Source organism: Rhagoletis zephyria, unplaced genomic scaffold (assembly GCF_001687245.7).
Source record: "Rhagoletis zephyria isolate East Lansing unplaced genomic scaffold, Rhagoletis_zephyria_1.1 Rzeph_scaffold_00042, whole genome shotgun sequence".
In the NCBI taxonomy this organism is placed as follows: Eukaryota; Metazoa; Arthropoda; class Insecta; order Diptera; family Tephritidae; genus Rhagoletis; species Rhagoletis zephyria.
The window spans coordinates 293,682-315,566 of record NW_016157126.1 but is presented as its reverse complement, the minus strand read 5'-3'; the positions used below and the strand labels follow the sequence as shown (position 1 = coordinate 315,566).

Below are 21,885 nucleotides of genomic sequence, written 5' to 3'. Positions count from 1 at the left end.
AGTTTTCCAGCCGGGTGTTTGCAATGTATTAGTAGCAGTCGCAACAGCACTCGCAGTAGGCGTCGTAGCTTGCATTACCACTGGGACAGGCGAAGAAGTAGGAACAGGAGAAGAAGAAAAATCGCCATCACAAGCAGCATTGCAGAGACCAGATGGTGTAGCGGAAACGGGATCGCGAGAGCCCGACGCAGCAGGCGCGCGGTTGTTTACATGCTGTAGAGCGCGAACATTTGAAGAAGATAACGAAATAAGTAAATGAGACGAGGCAACAGAAACCGTCGTGTCACTGTTGTTGCCAAATTTATCATCACAAGCAGAGGCAGCATCAGGAGAGCCCGACGCAGCAGGCTCGCTTTTGTTTACAATCAAATGCACTTGTGACGAATTTGGAAGCGGCGAGAAAGTGAGCAGTTCGGTGTCCGCTGCCCGGCAACCGTTGACACCACTTTTGTTGTTATGAGCACTTTTAAGGGCACTTACTTCTGCAGTTAATTCATTAATAGCATTGGCATTGTTGTTACCATTTGCAGCCATTAAATTAACTTGGTTTTTTACACCATCAATCTGCGACGCTAAGTCTTTAAACTTTACTTCGAAAGTAGTCAAAATAGATTCTATGCCCATTTTCTGAGTGACAATGATCGACTCAAAGGCTTTGCAAATTTTATCAGGTGTATCCACGCAGTTACTGCACAGGTAGCGAATATTTCGGTTGGTTGAAAACAACCTCATACTCCGAGGTAGGACCTTCGCGACATGCCCTATGGAAGCGTTTATTACAAAACCACTGCAAGGCACCACTGAAGAATCATTACTCGCAAACATTTTAATGCTCTTCCCGCAAAAGTCGATATTTAAAATATGTATGTTTGAAAGTGTTAAACACGATAAGAAACAAAGCAGATTAAGAGAGTAAGCAAAAACACGTCTACACTCAACGACAGCGATCCATATCTTGGGAGGCGCACGCGCATTTGCTACACCACGTATGGTTTTAAACACACAACCACACCTACAAACACTCATATCACAAACATATTGCCACCACCGCACAACAAACATACACCCGGGCTGCAGGAAAACTCACAGAGATACATCCATACACACCAGCAGCAGATATTCGCCACACGACCATTTACTTGCTACGAAAAAAAATTCACCGAGGGAGGAACGGCATATACATAACTCGCTTAGTAAGCAACAACAACAACGCCGACACCAATGTTCTAACGATCTTGACTGGAGCAGGCCAACCGCGCCTGAATGGTAATATAGCCACACTAACGTATATCGACGACAACACGCGCGCGTATCTGGAACAGCGCAACATCCGGCCTCAGCCAAATGAATGGAATGTACAAGTCGCCTACACCTACCCCGTCAGGATTGAATACCACAATCGATTCACGCGCACATCAGTAGCAGTGATTCCTAACCCAGCAGAGCAAATGACACTAGGAATGGACTTCCTTGCAAAACGAGACACCGTCGTCAAGCAAACCGGCCAGCCACTAGCTCGCGCCACACCGCCGAAGGCTGATTCTCCACCCACTCTGTGCTGCCTGGCAGAGAGATTACACTTGGCCAAAGAGCAGAGCAGAGAGCCGACACGATTCGCCTTACCGGACCAAGCACTGCCGCCGAGCACGTGATCATGCTCCGGTAAAATCGACCGCCGAAACAGCGCTATCTCTCACGCAACGCCGCCATGCGTACCAAAACTCGCATTGCAAACACCATTGAATCTCAAATAGAAGCCGAAAACGACCGCAGAGGCGACCCCCATTCGAGGAAATGCCATGGCCGCCCAACAAATCACGCTTTACAAGCGCAAAGATTTTTCGCGGCCCACCGTTCTTACAGCCAAACGCGAGCCCCTGACTCCAGCTGTTCGCACCCTCGAGCCACCCGGTACACTCCGACACGGCCACACCGAACCACTACGGCTCCGATAGGGTGCCACCAACAACGGCCAATGCAGCACCAGGCGGCGTCAACGAAGAGCAGCCTTGCGACTCCCACACCACGGTGAAAGCCTGCTGATTTCAGCAACTATGGTCGAAGAATAAACATCAAATTTAGACTTAAGCGAAACATTTTTTTAATTTTGTCACCTTTTTTTGAAGTTAATTAACACACACGTACTCTGAATAAAAATTATTGTACAAACTTGGGCTTAAGTTAACACCTTTACGCTTGAATTATGTATATTTGCTACAAAAAAAAAACATAATAGTAATTAATTAAATTTTCTTTTTATATATAAGTCTAAAAATAATGTATTAAAGTTTACAACAAATAAAGGTTCACTAACACACACACCGACCGAGCCTTCATGCATCGTTTAAAGGTAAACTATACCGAGGCATTACCTCAGGTAGTGCAGGCCTTCGGACCCAAACTCCGGAATACTGCTCCTTTTCATCCGCCGAAGTGGGAGGGGGACTGAACTTAGCTTCCCTACGCTACACTGCTACGTCCCTACATACCCACGTACATAGCAAACCATCATGCATATACATACTTACAATACATAAAGATATACGCAATATCACCACTATGCACATACACCCGTACTAATAGTCTCTCAAAACAAAGCGCACAGAACCACACAAAAGATGCATAGCAATCAAAAGAATTCGTGCACGCCAACACACCACGAAAGTTCGCTGCGTTCTCATGCCTACGGATTGCGATCTTCATTCGCTTCTCAAACGGTTCATTCGACGACCGACTTAAAGTGATCAACGCGAACTCAGCCGGCACCAGCTTCCGTAGGTAAGCACGGAGCGCATCGGGAGGCTTAGGCCGTAAGCCTCTAGCGCCATTGGCTTTTTTTGCGTGAAATGCTGACAGGTTGAGGGTTGCAAAACGAGATATCGTCGTTAAGCTAGACGGCCAGCCACTAGGTCGCGCCACACTGCCGAAGGCTTATTCTCCCATCCACAAAGTGCTACCTGACAGAGAGATTGCACTTGGACAAAGAGCAGAGCAAAGAGTCGACACGATTCGCCAACATTACCGGAGCAAGCACTGCCGCCGAGCACGTGATCATAATAATAATAATAATAATAATAGATTGGCGCTTACACATATGTTAGTGTTTGGCCGAGCTTCTCCACGTGAGCACGTGATCATGCTGCGACAAAATCGATCGCCGAAACAGCGCTATCTATCATGCAACCCCGCGATGCGTACCAAAACTAGCATTGCAAACACCATTGAATCTCTTCGTCTCCTTCTACTTGTACCACCTAACAGTGTGAGGACCCCAATCCTAGGGCTTGGAGCCCCACAACACTCATGTATATAAACAGATAATTTTTGAATTGTACATAGAATATTAAAAATTGAAAACACATACTTTGAATTGTAGCCACATATTGTACAGCACTAGTTGAAGTGATTTGAATTACCGTTATTGTTCATATAATCATATACATACAATTGTACATATAGTTTAAGCACGTTGGCAATAAAGAACAAAGCGCAAAGGACAACGGGACATACGAAACGCGACTGCGGCCGACAAGTTCGGATGGATATCGCACTTGTTGACGTAAAGATATTTCATATCATACGTCAACAAAACCGATACCGATTCGAAAATTGTCGCTAACTGATTACAGAATCTGTCGCTAACTGGATACAGAATCTGCTTACAAAAATGATACTTGTCCGATTCAGCTGGAACAAAAATACTTCAAACAAGTAAGAGTTTCTCTGTATTATGGCACCGAACCGGCATATATACATCTTTAATTTGAATCAGTATTAAAAGCAGTGTGTCCAGATTGTTTTAAAAAAAGCGCAATTTCTTAAAAAAAAAATCGCCAAAAATTGCCAACTTTTTTTTTTNTAACAGTGTAAAAGTTAAAGTTAAAGTTATTTTTATAATAAAAAAAAATGTACCTTGTTTAAAGTGCTTGTAGTTACTATACAATTTTGTGAATTGTGCCGTTTTTACCGGATTGTCACATACCGGTGATCGCAAATCTGTAACAGTGTAGTGCTAAATTGGGAACTGGAGGTAAGAACTGCCTAATATTATTACCCAACCTTAAACTGCAGGCATTCATAGATACGCCAACGCATATGTATGTATGTATGTACATACATATCGTTACCTTAATATAGAAAGGCCCTGTCTCACATTTCTATTTCTTCTAACATACTTTGATAATTTAGAGAAAGGCAAAGTTCTACAGTTGCAAATTTCGTAGAACTGCTGATTTTTATTAAAGATAATATTTTATCTAACGCTGTAATATTTGTTTTCAATTTCTATTATTTATTTATTTATTTATTTAATCTAGAAATAAACATTTCGTCAGACTATTTGATAAAAAAACCAAATATAAATTAATAACTAATTTAGCATACTATTTAAAAGTAGTTTGAAATTAGATTTGGAAGAGAAATCGATAGCAGAAGAGTTTAAGAGCGAATTAAACTCGTTTCGAGCTCTGCGAATAGGAGCGTTATTCCTGACAAAATCCAGAGAAAAAATGTCATGATTCCTAAGGCTTCTTGGTGGGATATTAAATGTAATCCGTTCGAGTAAGAACGGCGAGTCAATCGCACCCCGTACAATTTCAAAAACGAAAGTAAGAGAAAGATTGTACATGTGTATTGTGCAGTGATTTAAGGTTTATAAGCATGCATTTAGCAGTGTAAGATGGGAAAGGGTCAACGAAATGTAGACAGCGTAGAGCATAACGAATAAAAGATTTTTGGATACGTTCAATTCTGTTGATATGACATTCATAATATGGTCGCCAGATGAAGACAGCGTACTCGAGCTTAGAACGAACAAGGGTAGTGTATAGTAATTTTATGGTATATGGATCAGTGAAGTCCGAGCTAAATCGACGGATAAATGCAAGCATTGAATATGACTTTGCAATGGTATAATTTAAGTGGCTGTGAAAAGTAAATCTAGCATCAAAAATTACTCCTAAGTCAGAAACTTCACCAATGGTGGCAAGCTGCGAGTCACCAATGAGATAAGAAGTCTGGGTAATGGAACGTGATTTGGAGTAGGAGACATGGTAACACTTTTTTATATTTAAATTTAATCTATTTTTGGAGCACCAAGCAACCACGTTATTGAGATCAGCCTGTAGATTAAATGAGTCTGAAGCATTAGAAATTGTAGAATAGATTTTCAAGTCATCCGCATACAATAGAAATCTTGAAAAGTTGAAGCAACTAGAAATATCATTAATGAAAATCACGAAAAGTAGGGGACCCAAGATGCTCCCCTGAGGAACTCCAGAGGAGGCGACGAAGGGATAGGAGAACACATTGTCAACTACAACAATACAATTCCGCGAAGAAAGATATGATTTTATCCAAGATAAAAAAGCTGAAGGAAAGCCTATGCTAGCCAATTTTGAAATTAATATTGACTGACAGATTTTGTCAAACGCCTTAGAAAAGTCCGTATACACGGTATCGACTTGCAGACGGTTATTAAAGGCAGTTAAACAGGATTCGGTAAAAACAGCTAGGTTAGTTACAGTGGACCTTCCAGGCATAAAACCATGCTGATTAACAGGTATTAAGGGACTAACTGCAAAAAATACTTTTTGTTTGACAATAAACTCAAATAATTTGGATATCGTTGATAATTTAGCTATTGGCCGATAGTTGCTTATATCGTTTTTATTGCCAGATTTGAATACCGGGGTGATAAGAGTGGTCTTCCAAGCATCTATAAACTCCCCCTGTTCAAGCGATTTATGGAAGATCAAAAAAAGTGGATAGGCAAAGGCAGGACAATTCTTCAACAGGAATGACGATATTCCATCGACATCGGATTGAGTTGAAGATTTGATATGCCGGATGCCATCCTCAACATCATCAATTGAAATATCAAGCGAACCAAAATCCGAATCTTTCACAAAGCTAGAGCGAAAGAAATCCGCGAAAAGATTGGCAGCTTCAGAGGGAGTAGAGGCTTGCATTTCATGATAAAACACATCACTGGGAATACTGGAACACGATTTCTTGAACTGGACATACCTCCAAAAAGCCTTCGGATTCAATTTTATTTCCGACTCAAATTCAAGAACATAATTCCGCTTAAGAACCTTACTCATCGACTTAAACTCTCTGGAGTATCGCAAGTATTTATCCTTGTGAGATAGGGCATTTGAAAGTTTAAATTTCTTAAAAAACTTGTTTTTCAAATTCTTCAATTTTTTAAGATCTTTGGTATACCAGGGAACCTTATAGCTTTTTTTTTATGCACTATTGGTATATTATCCGCACAGATTACATTAATTTATTGCTCAAAAGTATCGAAACAATGCAAAACACCAACCCCCGCAAATAACGAAACCCAGGCTACAGATGAAGCCACATCATTTACAACATCAAAGTTGCATTTTCTATAGCAGAAGCTAGTAGGATTACTATACGATAAAACAGTTCTAAACTCATAAAACTCTAAATGAAGAATAAGCAGAACATGATGCAGACCGGGAGTCGATAATGGGTCAAGGCACTCATTAAGTGTGAAATTTAAATCATTACTAATAAAGATAAGGTCTAGGATTCTAGATAGCTTATTAGAAAAACGATTAATTTGTGATAGGTTAATACTTAAAAAATTATCAATGACATAACATTCACAGCCACTGTTAACATTCGTAGGATATAAGGCTAGGCCATTATCCAAACTAGACCAGTTAATGTCACACAGGTTAAAATCCCCAACAATACAAACATTTTCATTATTAGAAGCAAGGCAAGAATATTATCTACATGCGCTTTATATAAAGACTCAGCACTAGACGGCGGAAGCACATATAAAAAGCTTAGACAAGCCATTGACCGAAACGCAGAGCTGATCCAGCAGGGTATCCGCATTCGCCAAAGGGACAAGCGACGATCGATAGTTTCGCCAAACTGCAATGAGTACTCCACCACCTCTAGAGAGCCCCGTTTTAATATAGTCACGGTCTTTGCGAAAAACGTTGTAGATAGATAGATAATTAATAGAGGCATGCACTGCGACCAGCAGGTCTATTGTGCCCTCAACCATTTACAGTACCCCATCTAATCCTAGAGAGCCCAAAAATTTGAGGAGATCCCCAGGGATTAGCGATTGTATTGCTTCGTTACTTGGCCAGTAGTGGCCCAGATGCCTCTCCCTTCTTCTCGCGACCGCCACGCATTCGCTAAGCAGGTGCACGGGAGTCTCCTCGGTCACGTCGCAGAAACGACATAGGTCGTTGGACCAAATCCCTAGCTTGTGTAGGTGGCCTCTCAGTCTGCAGTGACCCGTCAGAAAACCTGTTATAATCCTTAGTTTTCCTTTGGATAGATTGATAACTGCCCTGTACTTCGTGAGGTTGTAGCCTCCCAGTAGTTGTTTTGCTTGACGTAAACCTGTAGTGTTACGCCAGTGTTGATTCCTTTGTATGTTCCTTTCCTTTCTGAGCTCCTCCTTGAATGTACTAGGTCCAATCGCTAGGAAGGGCTCAGGCCCTATAGGCGACGAGGCGGCCGCCAATCTAGCTAGTCGGTCCGCTTCTTCGTTGCCCGCAACTCCTATGTGTCCTGGTACCCAAGTTAATTGGATTTACGTTGTACAGATTGGCGTCAAAAAACTCAGANGACGTATGGTTTCAAACACACAACCCCACACCTACAAACACTCATATCACAAACATATTGCCACCACCGCACAACAAACATACACCCGGGCTGCAGGAAAACTCACAGAGATACATCCATACACACCAGCAGCAGATATTCGCCACACGACCATTTACTTGCTACGAAAAAAAATTCACCGAGGGAGGAACGGCATATACATAACTCGCTTATTAAGCAACAACAACGCCGACACCAATGTTCTAACGATCTTGACTGGAGCAGGCCAACCGCGCCTGGATGGTAATAGCAGAAAAGAAGAAATACAGAAGAGAGCCTAACAGCGAGGGAAAACCGTACCAGTATTCATAACGTGAAGGGGAGCAGCGCCGCGAAAGCATACGCTACGCCGCCGATCCGCAGCAGCGCCGCAAACACGGCGATCACCTCTTTCGTTTTTGCTTTTGTTTAAGTGCTCAGACTCAATATTAATAGGTGCTCTTAAATTTGTATTTATTGTTTTTTTACCTTGTATGAGTTGTCATTTGCTCCAGCATTCCTTTATTTTCATATTCCGTTGTTTTCTTTTTTTTTGCAATTTGCCCAATTTTAAATGTTGCCAGGTATTTGAGGTTTTTAGGGAAATTAGGGCCACTGGAAAATTAATTTGAATTTTCTACGTTTTTTTTAGTTTTCACACCTGGGTTCTGTGGTTTCACTTTATCGCGGCATTTTAAATACATATATACCGCTGGACATATGCATATACGTGTGTACATGGGTATATATATGTACACGCACATGTACACCCAGTAGTGTTTATACATACATATATTTATATGCATATGTACGTAGGTGTATGCCGATAAAGTTTTTTTTTGCTGTTCTCGCGTTTTTTTTTAGTATTGAATCTCACTTTTTAATCGCATTTTCTTTATATATAATTTTTTGTGTGTATTAGACACCACTAGATTTTTTATTAACTAATTTTACTTTTTCTGGCAAGCTATTCCGCACAATATATATTAATTTTCTTTTCTTAGTAGAACGGTTTGCCGCGTTGGTCTATGACCCGCTCGATGCCCCGAATCACGAACGAGTGATAGCACAGTGAGTAGGCTAGTAGGTAAAGACCTCAGCCCTTTGGCTGCAGGAGCAAATATGTATGTATGTATGATCGCTTGAATGGTAGGTTCTCGAACTCCCCCACAGGCTCTCAACAGCATGCTGGTATTTGTTTCTTTCAGTACCATAGCTATACATGCGTATATAATATATACATACATATATACCAATAACTATCGCGTAGACAGGTACATATATTTCATTCACTGTCCCCGCGCTTTTTTTGGTTTGGTTATAATTTCTCCTTGAAAGGTTAAAGCTCTGGGTTGGATTACACGTACACGTAGGAAGTACATGTATATGTACATAAGTATCTAGTAAGTAAGTTTCGCCATTAATGAAGTAGTTATAACGAATAGAAAGTGAAATGAAATTGGTAGATTGTATGTAATAACAAAAAATAAATAAAATTAAATTGGGAATAGGAAGTAATATAAGCACACGTTTAAGAGATAATACCGTAGGAGTTAATTAGTATTGGGATATTTCTTTGAATATTATTTAAACAAAAAAAAAATAAACCTAGGAAGTAATAAATTTGTTAATTGTGGAGTAAAGAGGGAAAGGAGAAAACATGCTTTGAATCATTTGTATCTTTTGAATAAGTATTGAGGGCAACCATGGAGTGCTGAGCACAAGTTTTTGGTGTGGGTGTTGCACTTGTGCAACAGAGGGGAAGAGGGAGTGTACAGACAGAACGACAACTGACTTAGAAATGACGGACTGTTATATAGACGGACTAACGTCAGGCTCAGGGGGCGTTGTAAGTTAAGTGAGGAGTCACGACAACGCCCAAGGCTTCGCGTGGAGTTCACGTTGAAGGAGGGTGGGATGACTCCACCTGACAGGACGGGACTGGACCATTTCTCTGTAGTGCTTTCTCTTTCTCATCTTCTTATTTCTCTTTGTTATTTGTGACCATCCGCACTAGTCTTTCTACACCATTATTATTATTATTATTATTATTATTATTATTATCACCAGGCACCGTTAACTTTTTGTTTGTGAAGCGACTACCAAGGCAGGCGGAAATGACAACCCCATAGCAAACCATCATACATATACATACGTGCAATACATACACACATACGCAATACCACCACTGTGCACATACACCCGTACGTATACACTCAAAATAAAGCGCACAAAACCACACAAAAGATGCGCAGCAATCAAAAGCATTCGTGCATGCTAACACACCACGAAAGTTCGCTGCGTACTCATGCATAAGGATTGCGATCTTCATTAGCTTCTCAAACGGTTCATTCGACGACCGACTAGAAGCGACCAACGCGAACTCAGCCGGCACCAGCTTCCGTAGGTAAGCGGAGCACATCGGGAGGCTTAGGCCGTAAAGCCTCGAGCGCCCTGGCTTTTTTCCGGGAAAGGCTGACAGACTCCAAACCCATCATTTTGCAAACGGTCTCAGTGGACAGGAAACAAAATCCCCGTGCCCACTTAGAATACCGCATGGCGAGCGGGCACTGTGCCGAGGCGGGTAAACCCGCCCCACAATGCCAAGCAGCCACGATTGGATACATAAGAGGGGGAAATGGGCTGCCTTTGCCGCTCTGGGCCCATACTAACCAGCTTCCGTGGTATGTTATAGGTGACCATTCAGACCAAAGCCACGACCGAGAACCGTTACCAACTAGGACCGCTAACCTGGCGATCAGCAACCAGGGCCACAGCTATTACTTATCAGGGCCGAGTACTATCTTCGCGATCATCGGGCCGCCGAAATCACTGCAGCCCCTAGGCCGAAGCCGCTGCCAAGCGTCTCCACCTTCCGAGGCTAGCGGCCTTGCCATCGTCATCCATCGCCGCTGCCACCGCCACCACTTATTACGGCCGAAATCGCTGTCGCCCCTAGGCCGAAGCGGCTGTCAAGCGGCGCCACCTTCCGAGACCGCTAGTATTGCCTTCGTCATCATCGGGGCCCACCGACGTCATTGGCGCCCCTAGGTCAGACCGCTACCGAGGACCACTACTTGCCTTTTTTAAGGACCGCTAAAATCATCGCCATCCAGGGCCGCTGTCACCGCCATTACTCATCCGGGCCAGAGTTATCATCTTCGCCGCACATCCCGGCCGCTAACGCTATCACCGCCCTGGGCCACCGTCACCATCACCGTTCAGGGCCGCTGTCCCCGTCGTAACAGAAAGGGCCCGTTACCGTCTCCGTCGTGACTAGGGCCGCCAATTCTGGAAAACTGTATCAAAAAATACTGTACTGTAAAAAATGCTTTTATTTTTAAATAGAGACAGAAACACTGCGAAACGGGATTTTTTCCCAGTAATAGTTATGACAACCATTTATGATTATTTGTTGTTTTCGAGAATTTCATTTCTCGGTATACTGTTTTTCTGTGCTCGTTTATGAATAAGCATTAGTTGAGTGGTCAATATTCATTTGAATAATATGGTTTTTAAAAGGGGGTTATCGCAGTCGCTGTTTGGATAACAGGGAAGAAACAACAGTTCTAGGGCAACGAAAGAGGTCAGAATGTCTAGATTTCCCTCAAATCTTCTGAAAATGGCATCATCTAAGTAACATTCCCAAAAACTGTTTGAGGATGATATTACAACAATAACAACTTGACTGTGTAAAAGTGTATCATTGGTCGAATTACAGAAACGGCAAAGAAAATTATTCCCAGTAACTTCTTGTATGAATGTCTTTATTCTAGAACCGGAATTTTCGTAACTCGTAATTCGTAGCTACGTTACAAAAAACGAAAAATCGACATGCTGCAACCCATGAACCCAACAATACAACGACGTTGTATTTGTAACTGGTTTTGAGAAAAAAGTTTGCGAAAGCGGGTTCGTCAGCTGAGAATTTTTTTACACCACAAACACTATCTTACAGTTTTCTTTAACTAAAGAATAGTTAATTCAACATGACAACACTTTTTAAAGCTTTTTAATTAATCATTTTACCTAAATTGCGTGTTTAAAGTGGCAGACAATCATTTTGGTTAATTTTGATTTTCGTTTTTTCTATGCTTTGTTTACTTTTCTTTCCTTTTCCAGCGAAACGTTCGTTCATGGCTGCAACCCTTGCAGAAAAATGTGCAGCATTGCCAGCTACCAGTTGTTTTTCGACGTCAGCTGTATGAAGGAAAACAAAGCGGAAAGGAATTAAAAAACACTCATCATGTGCTTGTTTATAGTGGAATTGCTTGATTTTACATATTTTGAGGAAAATTATGAACTCTGATGCATTTCCAATTATAGCAGCGGAGTAAAGTCGCGCAATAGATTCACAGAGGTATGCCGAGCTGTCTGGGCATAGTAACCATGAACGCATCTATGTCAGCTTCTGGTTGAGTTGTTGAGCCACAAGCTATAACTCCTCCTATGCCTGAAGAACTGGTTCTCAATCCAGTTAATGCCTCACGTGGATTGTAAGCCTTACTAATGAGAATTCTGTGTTGCCGGAGAAGAGGGCGGAGGCCCCTCTTCTCCTGTGAAAGGTATACAACAATCTCTTTCTTTGCGCAGAACCCACATCGAAATTTACAACAAAGGAACATGGTTTAAATCGAATTTAAATAATAAACTAGAGCTATTTGGTACCTTTATTTTAAATTAAAGTTTAATCAGTGATGCGTTTGGACACAACAACTCAAAATCATTGTGCAATCGGACCCAAGTTTCTCGAGAAGAGCACCAAGCATTATATTTTGTTCGTTCATATAAAGCAGTGGATACAAGTATATATATATGCTAAAGGCAAATTTATCTGTTTAAATGAACACCACTAATATTTCATGCAATCACGCATCGATGTAAAATCTTTCATCTCGCTTCCGACACTGAATTGTTTTGTACAAAATTACGCAAAAAAGCTGTCAATTTCTTACTCCTTCATTTTTACGAATTTCGAAAGTTCGAAAAAACGATTCGGATTGCAACATACCATTTCTACGATTCATAGCCAAATCCGAATATGAAAGCGTTGCAGAATAGAGGTGTAAACAAATATTTTTCAGAAAGCTTAACGACACACTTTTTTCCAACGTAGCCCAGCGAAAATTATCAAAAACAAAATTTCAAACTTCGCGTTAGCAATCACTGGAAAATTTGTATATAATTGAAAATTCGTAAAACTTGTCGACAATTTACCATATCAATACGAAAAGTGTAGTTAAATGGTTACAGAATAGCACTACTTATTTTGAAAAACCGACCAAGTTGTTGTTGTTATAGTGGCTTCTAAACCCCGCTCGGGTCGGCTCATCCGATAACGTTGTCATCTGGCTCAGCCAAAGGGAGGCCAAGGAAATGCGCAACTTCCATAGGGTATGTCCATAGGATCAGGCGCGTTAGCTGGGTGGGGTTTTGGGAGCATGTGAAGAGGTGCCGTGAGCCATGTGGCGACTCTCCGCATGCCGGCCACTCGTTGGGCACATCTGTGTTCACTTTGCTCAGGTACGAGTTAAACCCGCTGCAATATCCAGAGCGAAGTTCTCGAGGTAGTCGAACTTCTGTCCCGTCCACGTCGGGGGGTTGTGTGCCCAAAACGGCATTCACAGTTCGACAGTCTATGTAACTTGAGACCGACTCCCTGTGAATGCCGTTTAGGGTCTGTCGGTATGCAATTGTTTCCAGAGGATGTTTTATGAACCTCTGGACTTCGTCCGTCAGATGCTCTTCTGCAAGCAGTTGTCTGTTCAGGTGACCGTCTGTGGCACAATACTAGGAACTGCTTGAGGAGCATCTTGGCATCTGGGCCTTGTCTTTCAGGTGGTGTTGAGGCGACATCAGAAGGCATCCATTCGCGGTCCGGAGTGCCGTATTCTGAAAAGTATGTAGCTTCGTCTACTGCGTCCTGCTATTCCCCGGCGACCACACGGGCGCTGCATAATTTAGAACCTTGTATGTTGCCGACAACGTTTATTTGTCTTTGCCCCAGGCGCTGCCGGCTAGCGACCTTGTTGCGGCTTGAACGTGAATACCCAGCTGCAGTCTGNTCTGTCTAAATGACATTTATTTTGATGAATAATTGGAAGTACGATGGTGATGCACACAAGCCCTCAGTGGGTTAACGCATCGCATTAGCAGCGCAATGTGAACCCCCTCGCGGTATTACACCTAGCAGTTGTTGTTGTTGTTGTTGTAGCGGCTACTAAGCCCCGTTCGGGGCGGNTCACGTGGATTGTAAGCCTTACTAATGAGAATTCTGTGTTGCCGGAGAAGAGGGCGGAGGCCCCTCTTCTCCTGTGAAAGGTATACAACAATCTCTTTCTTTGCGCAGAACCCACATCGAAATTTACAACAAAGGAACATGGTTTAAATCGAATTTAAATAATAAACTAGAGCTATTTGGTACCTTTATTTTAAATTAAAGTTTAATCAGTGATGCGTTTGGACACAACAACTCAAAATCATTGTGCAATCGGACCCAAGTTTCTCGAGAAGAGCACCAAGCATTATATTTTGTTCGTTCATATAAAGCAGTGGATACAAGTATATATATATGCTAAAGGCAAATTTATCTGTTTAAATGAACACCACTAATATTTCATGCAATCACGCATCGATGTAAAATCTTTCATCTCGCTTCCGACACTGAATTGTTTTGTACAAAATTACGCAAAAAAGCTGTCAATTTCTTACTCCTTCATTTTTACGAATTTCGAAAGTTCGAAAAAACGATTCGGATTGCAACATACCATTTCTACGATTCATAGCCAAATCCGAATATGAAAGCGTTGCAGAATAGAGGTGTAAACAAATATTTTTCAGAAAGCTTAACGACACACTTTTTTCCAACGTAGCCCAGCGAAAATTATCAAAAACAAAATTTCAAACTTCGCGTTAGCAATCACTGGAAAATTTGTATATAATTGAAAATTCGTAAAACTTGTCGACAATTTACCATATCAATACGAAAAGTGTAGTTAAATGGTTACAGAATAGCACTACTTATTTTGAAAAACCGACCAAGTTGTTGTTGTTATAGTGGCTTCTAAACCCCGCTCGGGTCGGCTCATCCGATAACGTTGTCATCTGGCTCAGCCAAAGGGAGGCCAAGGAAATGCGCAACTTCCATAGGGTATGTCCATAGGATCAGGCGCGTTAGCTGGGTGGGGTTTTGGGAGCATGTGAAGAGGTGCCGTGAGCCATGTGGCGACTCTCCGCATGCCGGCCACTCGTTGGGCACATCTGTGTTCACTTTGCTCAGGTACGAGTTAAACCCGCTGCAATATCCAGAGCGAAGTTCTCGAGGTAGTCGAACTTCTGTCCCGTCCACGTCGGGGGGTTGTGTGCCCAAAACGGCATTCACAGTTCGACAGTCTATGTAACTTGAGACCGACTCCCTGTGAATGCCGTTTAGGGTCTGTCGGTATGCAATTGTTTCCAGAGGATGTTTTATGAACCTCTGGACTTCGTCCGTCAGATGCTCTTCTGCAAGCAGTTGTCTGTTCAGGTGACCGTCTGTGGCACAATACTAGGAACTGCTTGAGGAGCATCTTGGCATCTGGGCCTTGTCTTTCAGGTGGTGTTGAGGCGACATCAGAAGGCATCCATTCGCGGTCCGGAGTGCCGTATTCTGAAAAGTATGTAGCTTCGTCTACTGCGTCCTGCTATTCCCCGGCGACCACACGGGCGCTGCATAATTTAGAACCTTGTATGTTGCCGACAACGTTTATTTGTCTTTGCCCCAGGCGCTGCCGGCTAGCGACCTTGTTGCGGCTTGAACGTGAATACCCAGCTGCAGTCTGAGCTCCTTCGTCCAGATAGCAGGGCTGTAAAAAATAGCAATCAAATTGGAAGGTAATCGCATATTTTACGTAAGATTTCAATCTGGTTTAATTGCAATTAGCATTGATTGCTTATATTTTAATAATAATATAATAGATTGGTGCTTACGTATATGTTAGTGTTTGGCCGAGCTTCTCCTCCGATTTGTGGCGTGCGCCTTGATGTTGTCACACAAAGCGGAGGGACCTACAGTTTTACGCCGACTCCGAACGGCTTATATTTTGATTGCAAACATTTAAATTTGCAATCATTTAAAAGAAACTGATTGCAATAAGTTTTTGATTGCAATTAATTTTTGATTGCAATCATTAATTGCATAANCACAGGAGCTGTGCATAGGGACAGGGACGTTAGCTGAGCGGGGTTCTCGGGGCATGTGAAGAGGTGCCGGTAGTCATGTGGCGACTCTCCACATGCCGGGCATTGGNGCCGAGCTTCTCCTCCGATTTGTGGCGTGCGCCTTGATGTTGTCACACAAAGCGGAGGGACCTACAGTTTTACGCCGACTCCGAACGGCTTATATTTTGATTGCAAACATTTAAATTTGCAATCATTTAAAAGAAACTGATTGCAATAAGTTTTTGATTGCAATTAATTTTTGATTGCAATCATTAATTGCATAAAAATTCCTAACTGCAATCTGTCTTCTTCTTCTTCTTCTTGTTTTGGCGCTGTAACCGCCTAAGCGATTTTGGCCGAGTTCAGCAAGGCACNCTTGAGACTGATTCCCTGAGAATGCCGCTCAGACATCCTGTCGCAGTTCGTAATGCCGTGTTTTGACAGGTCTGTAGCTTCATCCACTGCGTCCTGCTAGTCGCCGGCGACCATACGGGCGCTGCATAGTTTAGAACCGGCCGGCCAATTGCCTTGTATGTTGCTAACAACGTTTCTTGACTTGAGGACATTGTTGCGGCTCTGTACTTTGTTGACAATTGCGGTTGTATGCGCCGAGAAGGAGAGCAGACTGTCGCAGGTAACTCCGAGGATTTTCGGGTTATTCACCGTCGGTATTGTTACGCCATCGACGTCAATACCCAGTTGCAGTCTGACCTCCTTCCTCCAGGTGGTGAAAAGGGTTGCCGAGGATTTCGCAGGGGATAGGGCAAGGCTCATTGCACTGAAGAAGCGAGAAAGTTCGGCGAGGTAACCGTTTACTTTCGAGCACAGGTCATCCATTCCATTCCCAGACGCCATGATCGAACAATCGTCAGCATTCGAGACTATATTAACACCCTCTGGTGGCTGAGGAAGCTTTGAGATGTAATAATTAAACAGTAGCGGGGACAGGACACCACCCTGTGGTACCCCCTGTTTAATTTTACGTGGCTTACTAGTTTTGTCTCTGAAAATTACTGACGAGTGTCGACCACTCAGGTAATTCGCCGACCACCGTTTGAGTCCCTGTGGGAGTGAGGAGGCCTCTATATCTTCTAGTAGAGTTAAATGACTGACATTGTCGAACACCTNGGGAAGAGGTCTCTATATCTTCTAGTAGCGTTGAATGACTGACAGTGTCGAACGCCTTGGACAGGTCCAACGCTACTAGAATAGTTCTCTCACAGGGGTGGTTTCGGTTTAGGCCACGAGTTATCTGAGTGTTTATGGCGTTAAGTGCTGTTGTTGTGCTATGCGCTTTACGGAACCCAAGTTGATGCTTCGCTGGGGTCAGGTGCTTCGTAAAGTACGGGAGCAGCAGGGCCTCGAGTGTCTTCGCTACCGGGGAAAGGAGAGTTATCGGGCGATAAGACTCTCCTTTGTTGGCTGGTTTCCCCGGTTTGAGCAGTGGGGCCAATCTCCCTATTTTCCAGATGTCTGGAATGACGAGAGTGGCCATAGACAGGTTGAGGAGCACCGTTAGGTACGCTACTCCCGCAGGACCCAAATTTTTCAGCATCAACATGCATATTCCGTCGGGTCCAATGGCTTTGGAGGCTTTCGCCTTCCCGATGGCTACCCTTACCTCATCGCTGGTGAAAACAAGAGGCGCACTGGGTTTTGGCATTTTGTGCAGCCTTCTGGTCACTCGACGTTTGGCTTTATCGACCGGAAGATGCAGAATGAACTGCCGGCTAAAATATCTCGCGCATCTCTCCGGGTCCGACGAAGCGTGGTCACCAAAGTCTATCTCGACTCTGTCGTCACGCTTCGTCGGGTTGGACAACGACCTCACGGTTGACCAAAGCTTGCTCACACNGGCCAGAGCTTGCTCACACCAGAGGCGAAGTTGCAGGTCTTCAAATGCTCTTCCCATTTCTTCCGCTTATGTACGTTCACAAGTTGCCGAATCTCCGAATTGAGATCCCTAATACGGGGATTTCCGGGATCGGCCTGACGAAAGCTGTCGGCTCATCAGCTAGAACAGCCGCTTCGGCAGGAAAGTTCGGACATGGATCCTTAATACATCCTGCTGGGATGAAGCGAGCTGCAGCAGCGGTGACAACCCTGCGGAACTTACGTTCACCTACATGAACGTCGGTTGGTATGGGTAGTGCAGTGAAGGCGCCCTCAGTAACATCCGTGAAGCCTTTCCGGGAAAATTTTAGTTTGGCATCCCCCGCGTACAAAAAAAAAGGTGGCTATGGGGGGGTAGGGGGAGTTCTCCTGATTGCAAATATATATACTTTTAGCCGCAGGAGGCTTAGAGTTTTTAAGTTATTTGTTGTTAAAGTTTGTAAATTGAACTAACCTCTCGGCGCTATTTCACACAATAAACACTATATTTATGTAGACACTTCGGCAAAATAGTTACATTAAAACCCCGCACAATGAAATGTAAACATATTTTTTACATTTATGATGTATTTTTAGTAAATTAAGTAAGTTTTAATAATTATCACGCACTTATATATGTATACGCACATTGTGAATACAGAACCGTTGATTCAACCATGGTTTCACACTGACATTAGAAGAGTGCAGCCACATCTAAGAAAATAACAATAAAAGAGAATAGTTTTTATCGTACCCATTTTCCTGCTCAGCGTTGAATTAGTAGTAAAGGAGGGTATGGGGTTAAATACCACCAATATATTAAAAAAAACTGACAAGCGCCGCAGGCGAAAATTTTTAATAAAAAATCGCATTATTTATCGAAGTATTGATTTTTATGGAAAAAGCGCCGCAGCCGAAAATTTGTAATAAAAAATCGCGGGATTTTTTATTAAAAATTTTCATTATTTATGAAGTATTGATTTTTATGGAAAAAGCGCCGCAGGCGAAAATTTGTAATAAAAAATCGCGCGATTTTTTATTAAAAATTTTCATTATTTATGGAAGTATTGATTTTTATGGAAAAAGCGCCGCAGGCGAAAATTTTTAATAAAAAATCGCGCGATTTTTTATTAAAAATATTCATTATTTATCGAAGTATTGATTTTTATGGCAAAGGCGCCGCAGGCGAAAATTTTTAATAAATCGCGCGATTTTTTATTAAAAATTTTTATTATTTATCGAAGTATTGATTTTTATGGAAAAAGCGCTGCAGGCGAAAATTTTTAATAAAAAATCGCGCGGTTTTTTATTAAAAATTTTCATTATTTACCGAAGTACTGATTTTTATGGAAAAAGCGCCGCAGCCGAAAATTTGTAATAAAAAATCGCGCGATTTTTTATTAAAAATATTCATTATTTATCGAAGTATTGATTTTTATGGCAAAGGCGCCGCAGGCGAAAATTTGTAATAAATCGCGCGATTTTTTATTAAAAATTTTTATTATTTATCGAAGTATTGATTTTTATGGAAAAAGCGCTGCAGGCGAAAATTTGTAATAAAAAATCGCGCGGTTTTTTATTAAAAATTTTCATTATTTATCGAAGTACTGATTTTTATGGAAAAAGCGCCGTAGCCGAAAATTTGTAATAAAAAATCGCGCGATTTTTTATTAAAAATTTTCATTATTTATCAAATTAACGATGTACGTTTTCTACATTTGTGTACTTTGAACTACAATAACACCAGTAAATATTATTTCCACCCGAAAAAAATAATACCGTTATGATCAGGAGTAAGACCCCTATCGATCCTAATATTATTATTTTTAATAAGAGCAATATATGTACGTATTGTACACTTATACTTCCTAATTATACACACTTATTTGTGTATTTTTTTAACGTATGGTAGCATACATTTTGTGTTACTGTCAGCCATTGTTATTTCTGCTTGTTTGTGAAATGTGCAAACGTTTGTGAAGACATTTATAAACGCGTTTTACTTAATTAATTAATTAAGAATTGTATATTAAAGTGGAAATCTCAGGCCGGGGTTTTAATGCAACTATTTTGAGGAGGGTGTACATAAATAAAGTGTTTATTGTGTGAAATAGCGCCGAGAGGTTAGTTCAATTTACAAACTTTAACAACAAATAACTTAAAAACTAAAGGCCTGCTGCGGCTAAAAGTATATATATTTGCAATCAGGAGAACTCCCTCTATCGTTCCATAGCTACCTTAATGCGGAACTCCGGGGATGCCAAACTAAATTGCAGCCGCCTTTCCAGCAGTAGGTAGTTTTGATTGCCGTCTTTAATGTTCCGCTAATCGAGAGCATATACAATGTGCGTGCTTAAAAATTCAATTTTCTGCATGACAAAGCTACAACTAAACAGCACCTTCATCGTGTTTTCCAACCTTCCCTAGTAGTATAACGTATCGATGGCTAAGTGGAAGATCGACCTATCTCGGCAGCCAGTTCGAAAACGCCCTATCTCAGAAAATTTTTCAATAACGCTCTACTTAAGAATTTGGTTTAAGAACGGATTATCTCAGAATTCGGTTCAGAAACGCCCTATCTCAACTGCCGATGCAAAAATGCCCTATCTCAGCACAATTTCAATGTATTTTCGTTTGAGATAGGTCGCTTTTGAATCGAATTCTGAGATAAGGAGTTTTTCAATAAAATTCTGTAATATGGCGTTCTTCAATCAAATTCCAAAGTAGGGCGCACTTGAAAAGTTTTCTGAGATAGGGCGCCTTCGAACTGAATGCCCTATTGCAGGTCACCATGGTCCTGGGTCCCCCCAGTGGGATGGCCAGACGCTGTTCGCTGAGTGGCAAGCCCACTACAGGAAGGCCCAGGATTTCCGGTGTTTGCCGTGCAGGCCTCCGTCCAGTGCTATGTTTGGGCGTAGCACTGGCCTTTGGACTTCTCGGGCCAGGGGGTGCCTTGGTCCCACTGCTGGTTGGTGCGGGTGCCACTGATATCTGCATCCACATGGGGCTACTTTTGACTAGGCCCGGTGGTACCGTGGCTTTGCTTTGTGCAGTTTGTGACTCCTTTCGGCCTTTGTTTGGGAGCGCCGGACTCCCGTAGTGGAGTTGAAGTTTTAAGGTTTCGTGTTGTTAATTTGTCCATATTTTGTCCCACGAGATGCGGAGAAAAGGAACGTCCGCCCGGACAGAGATCCGCTGTACCCGGGTAAGGCTAGTTGGCTCCGAAGGTCTCCCGGTATCCGGAGCATTCCGTTGGCGACTGGGCTTGGTGAAGGGCCCCCATCCAGCTGATCCTCGGCACGGGTCGTATGACACCTTGATCCGGCCCTGCAAAGAGAAGAGAGTGGAGAACTGGCAAGGAGTTTGGTCAGAAAGGGAAATTATTATTATTACGCCTATTAAGGCGTAGGGATTAAGGAGGGGTCCCCGCTCGAATTAGCCGCCAGGGCGTTACCAGGTGTCACCACGGAGGGGCCCCTTATACTAGGGGGGGTGCTAATCGCAATGCATTTAAAAACCTACGAGTCGACGTTTTGGGATGTCGCGTGTGTTCAAGTCGATCAGCCCCATCAAAGACACCCCAAAACGGTGCAACAACTACTCACTTGCATGTTTTTACTAGTTTTGTGTTCAATAACTTTTTCTGCTAGTTTTCTCTATTTCTCAGTTTCACGTTCTATTTTGCTAAATTTCTTTATTAAAAAAGCATGAATAAATTATTGCATTTTTGAGATTGCAATTAAAATGTTTGATTGAATGAGTGATTTGATTGCAATCACAATCATTGCAATCAAATGTGCTTACAATTAAATTTATTGCAGTTTTTACAATCAGAAAAATGCAATAAATTTTGATTGTAATCCTATTAGTGCATAATCATTGATTGCTAAAAAAAATTGATTGCAAATTTTTAGAGCTCCGCCAGATATTGATAGGTAGCCGTTTGCTTTCGAGCATAAATTATCAATTCCATTATATATACAATAGAGACTCCCTCTGATGATTAGAGGGCGAAATCCATCAAATGTTGTTCGCTTATGGGTCTACATCTGTTTCGTATTTTTATGCTCAGGGCTGGCATAGAAACCGAGCTTCAATTTGTTTGGTTATAAAAGTGCTTTTAGAACAATAGCACATATTTGACTGGCTTTCATAGCAATTTTTGAAAAT

General features: G+C 42.2%; 1 protein-coding gene across 12 annotated transcripts in view; it reads right to left on the bottom strand.

Annotated features, from left to right (window-relative positions):
* Crk (Crk proto-oncogene, adaptor protein) overlaps positions 1-21,885 on the bottom strand; it is a 190,879-nt gene that overhangs the window by 36,156 nt on the left and 132,838 nt on the right. The window contains exon 5 of one of the 12 annotated variants that reach the window (XM_017621739.1): positions 20,417-21,042. The exons of the other annotated variants lie outside the window; for them this stretch is intronic. Within the exon in view, the coding sequence (XP_017477228.1) occupies positions 20,845-21,042 (198 nt within the window). The 3' untranslated portion in view covers positions 20,417-20,844. Of the gene's footprint in view, positions 1-20,416; positions 21,043-21,885 lie in introns of those variants that run through there. 12 annotated transcript variants of the gene reach the window in all.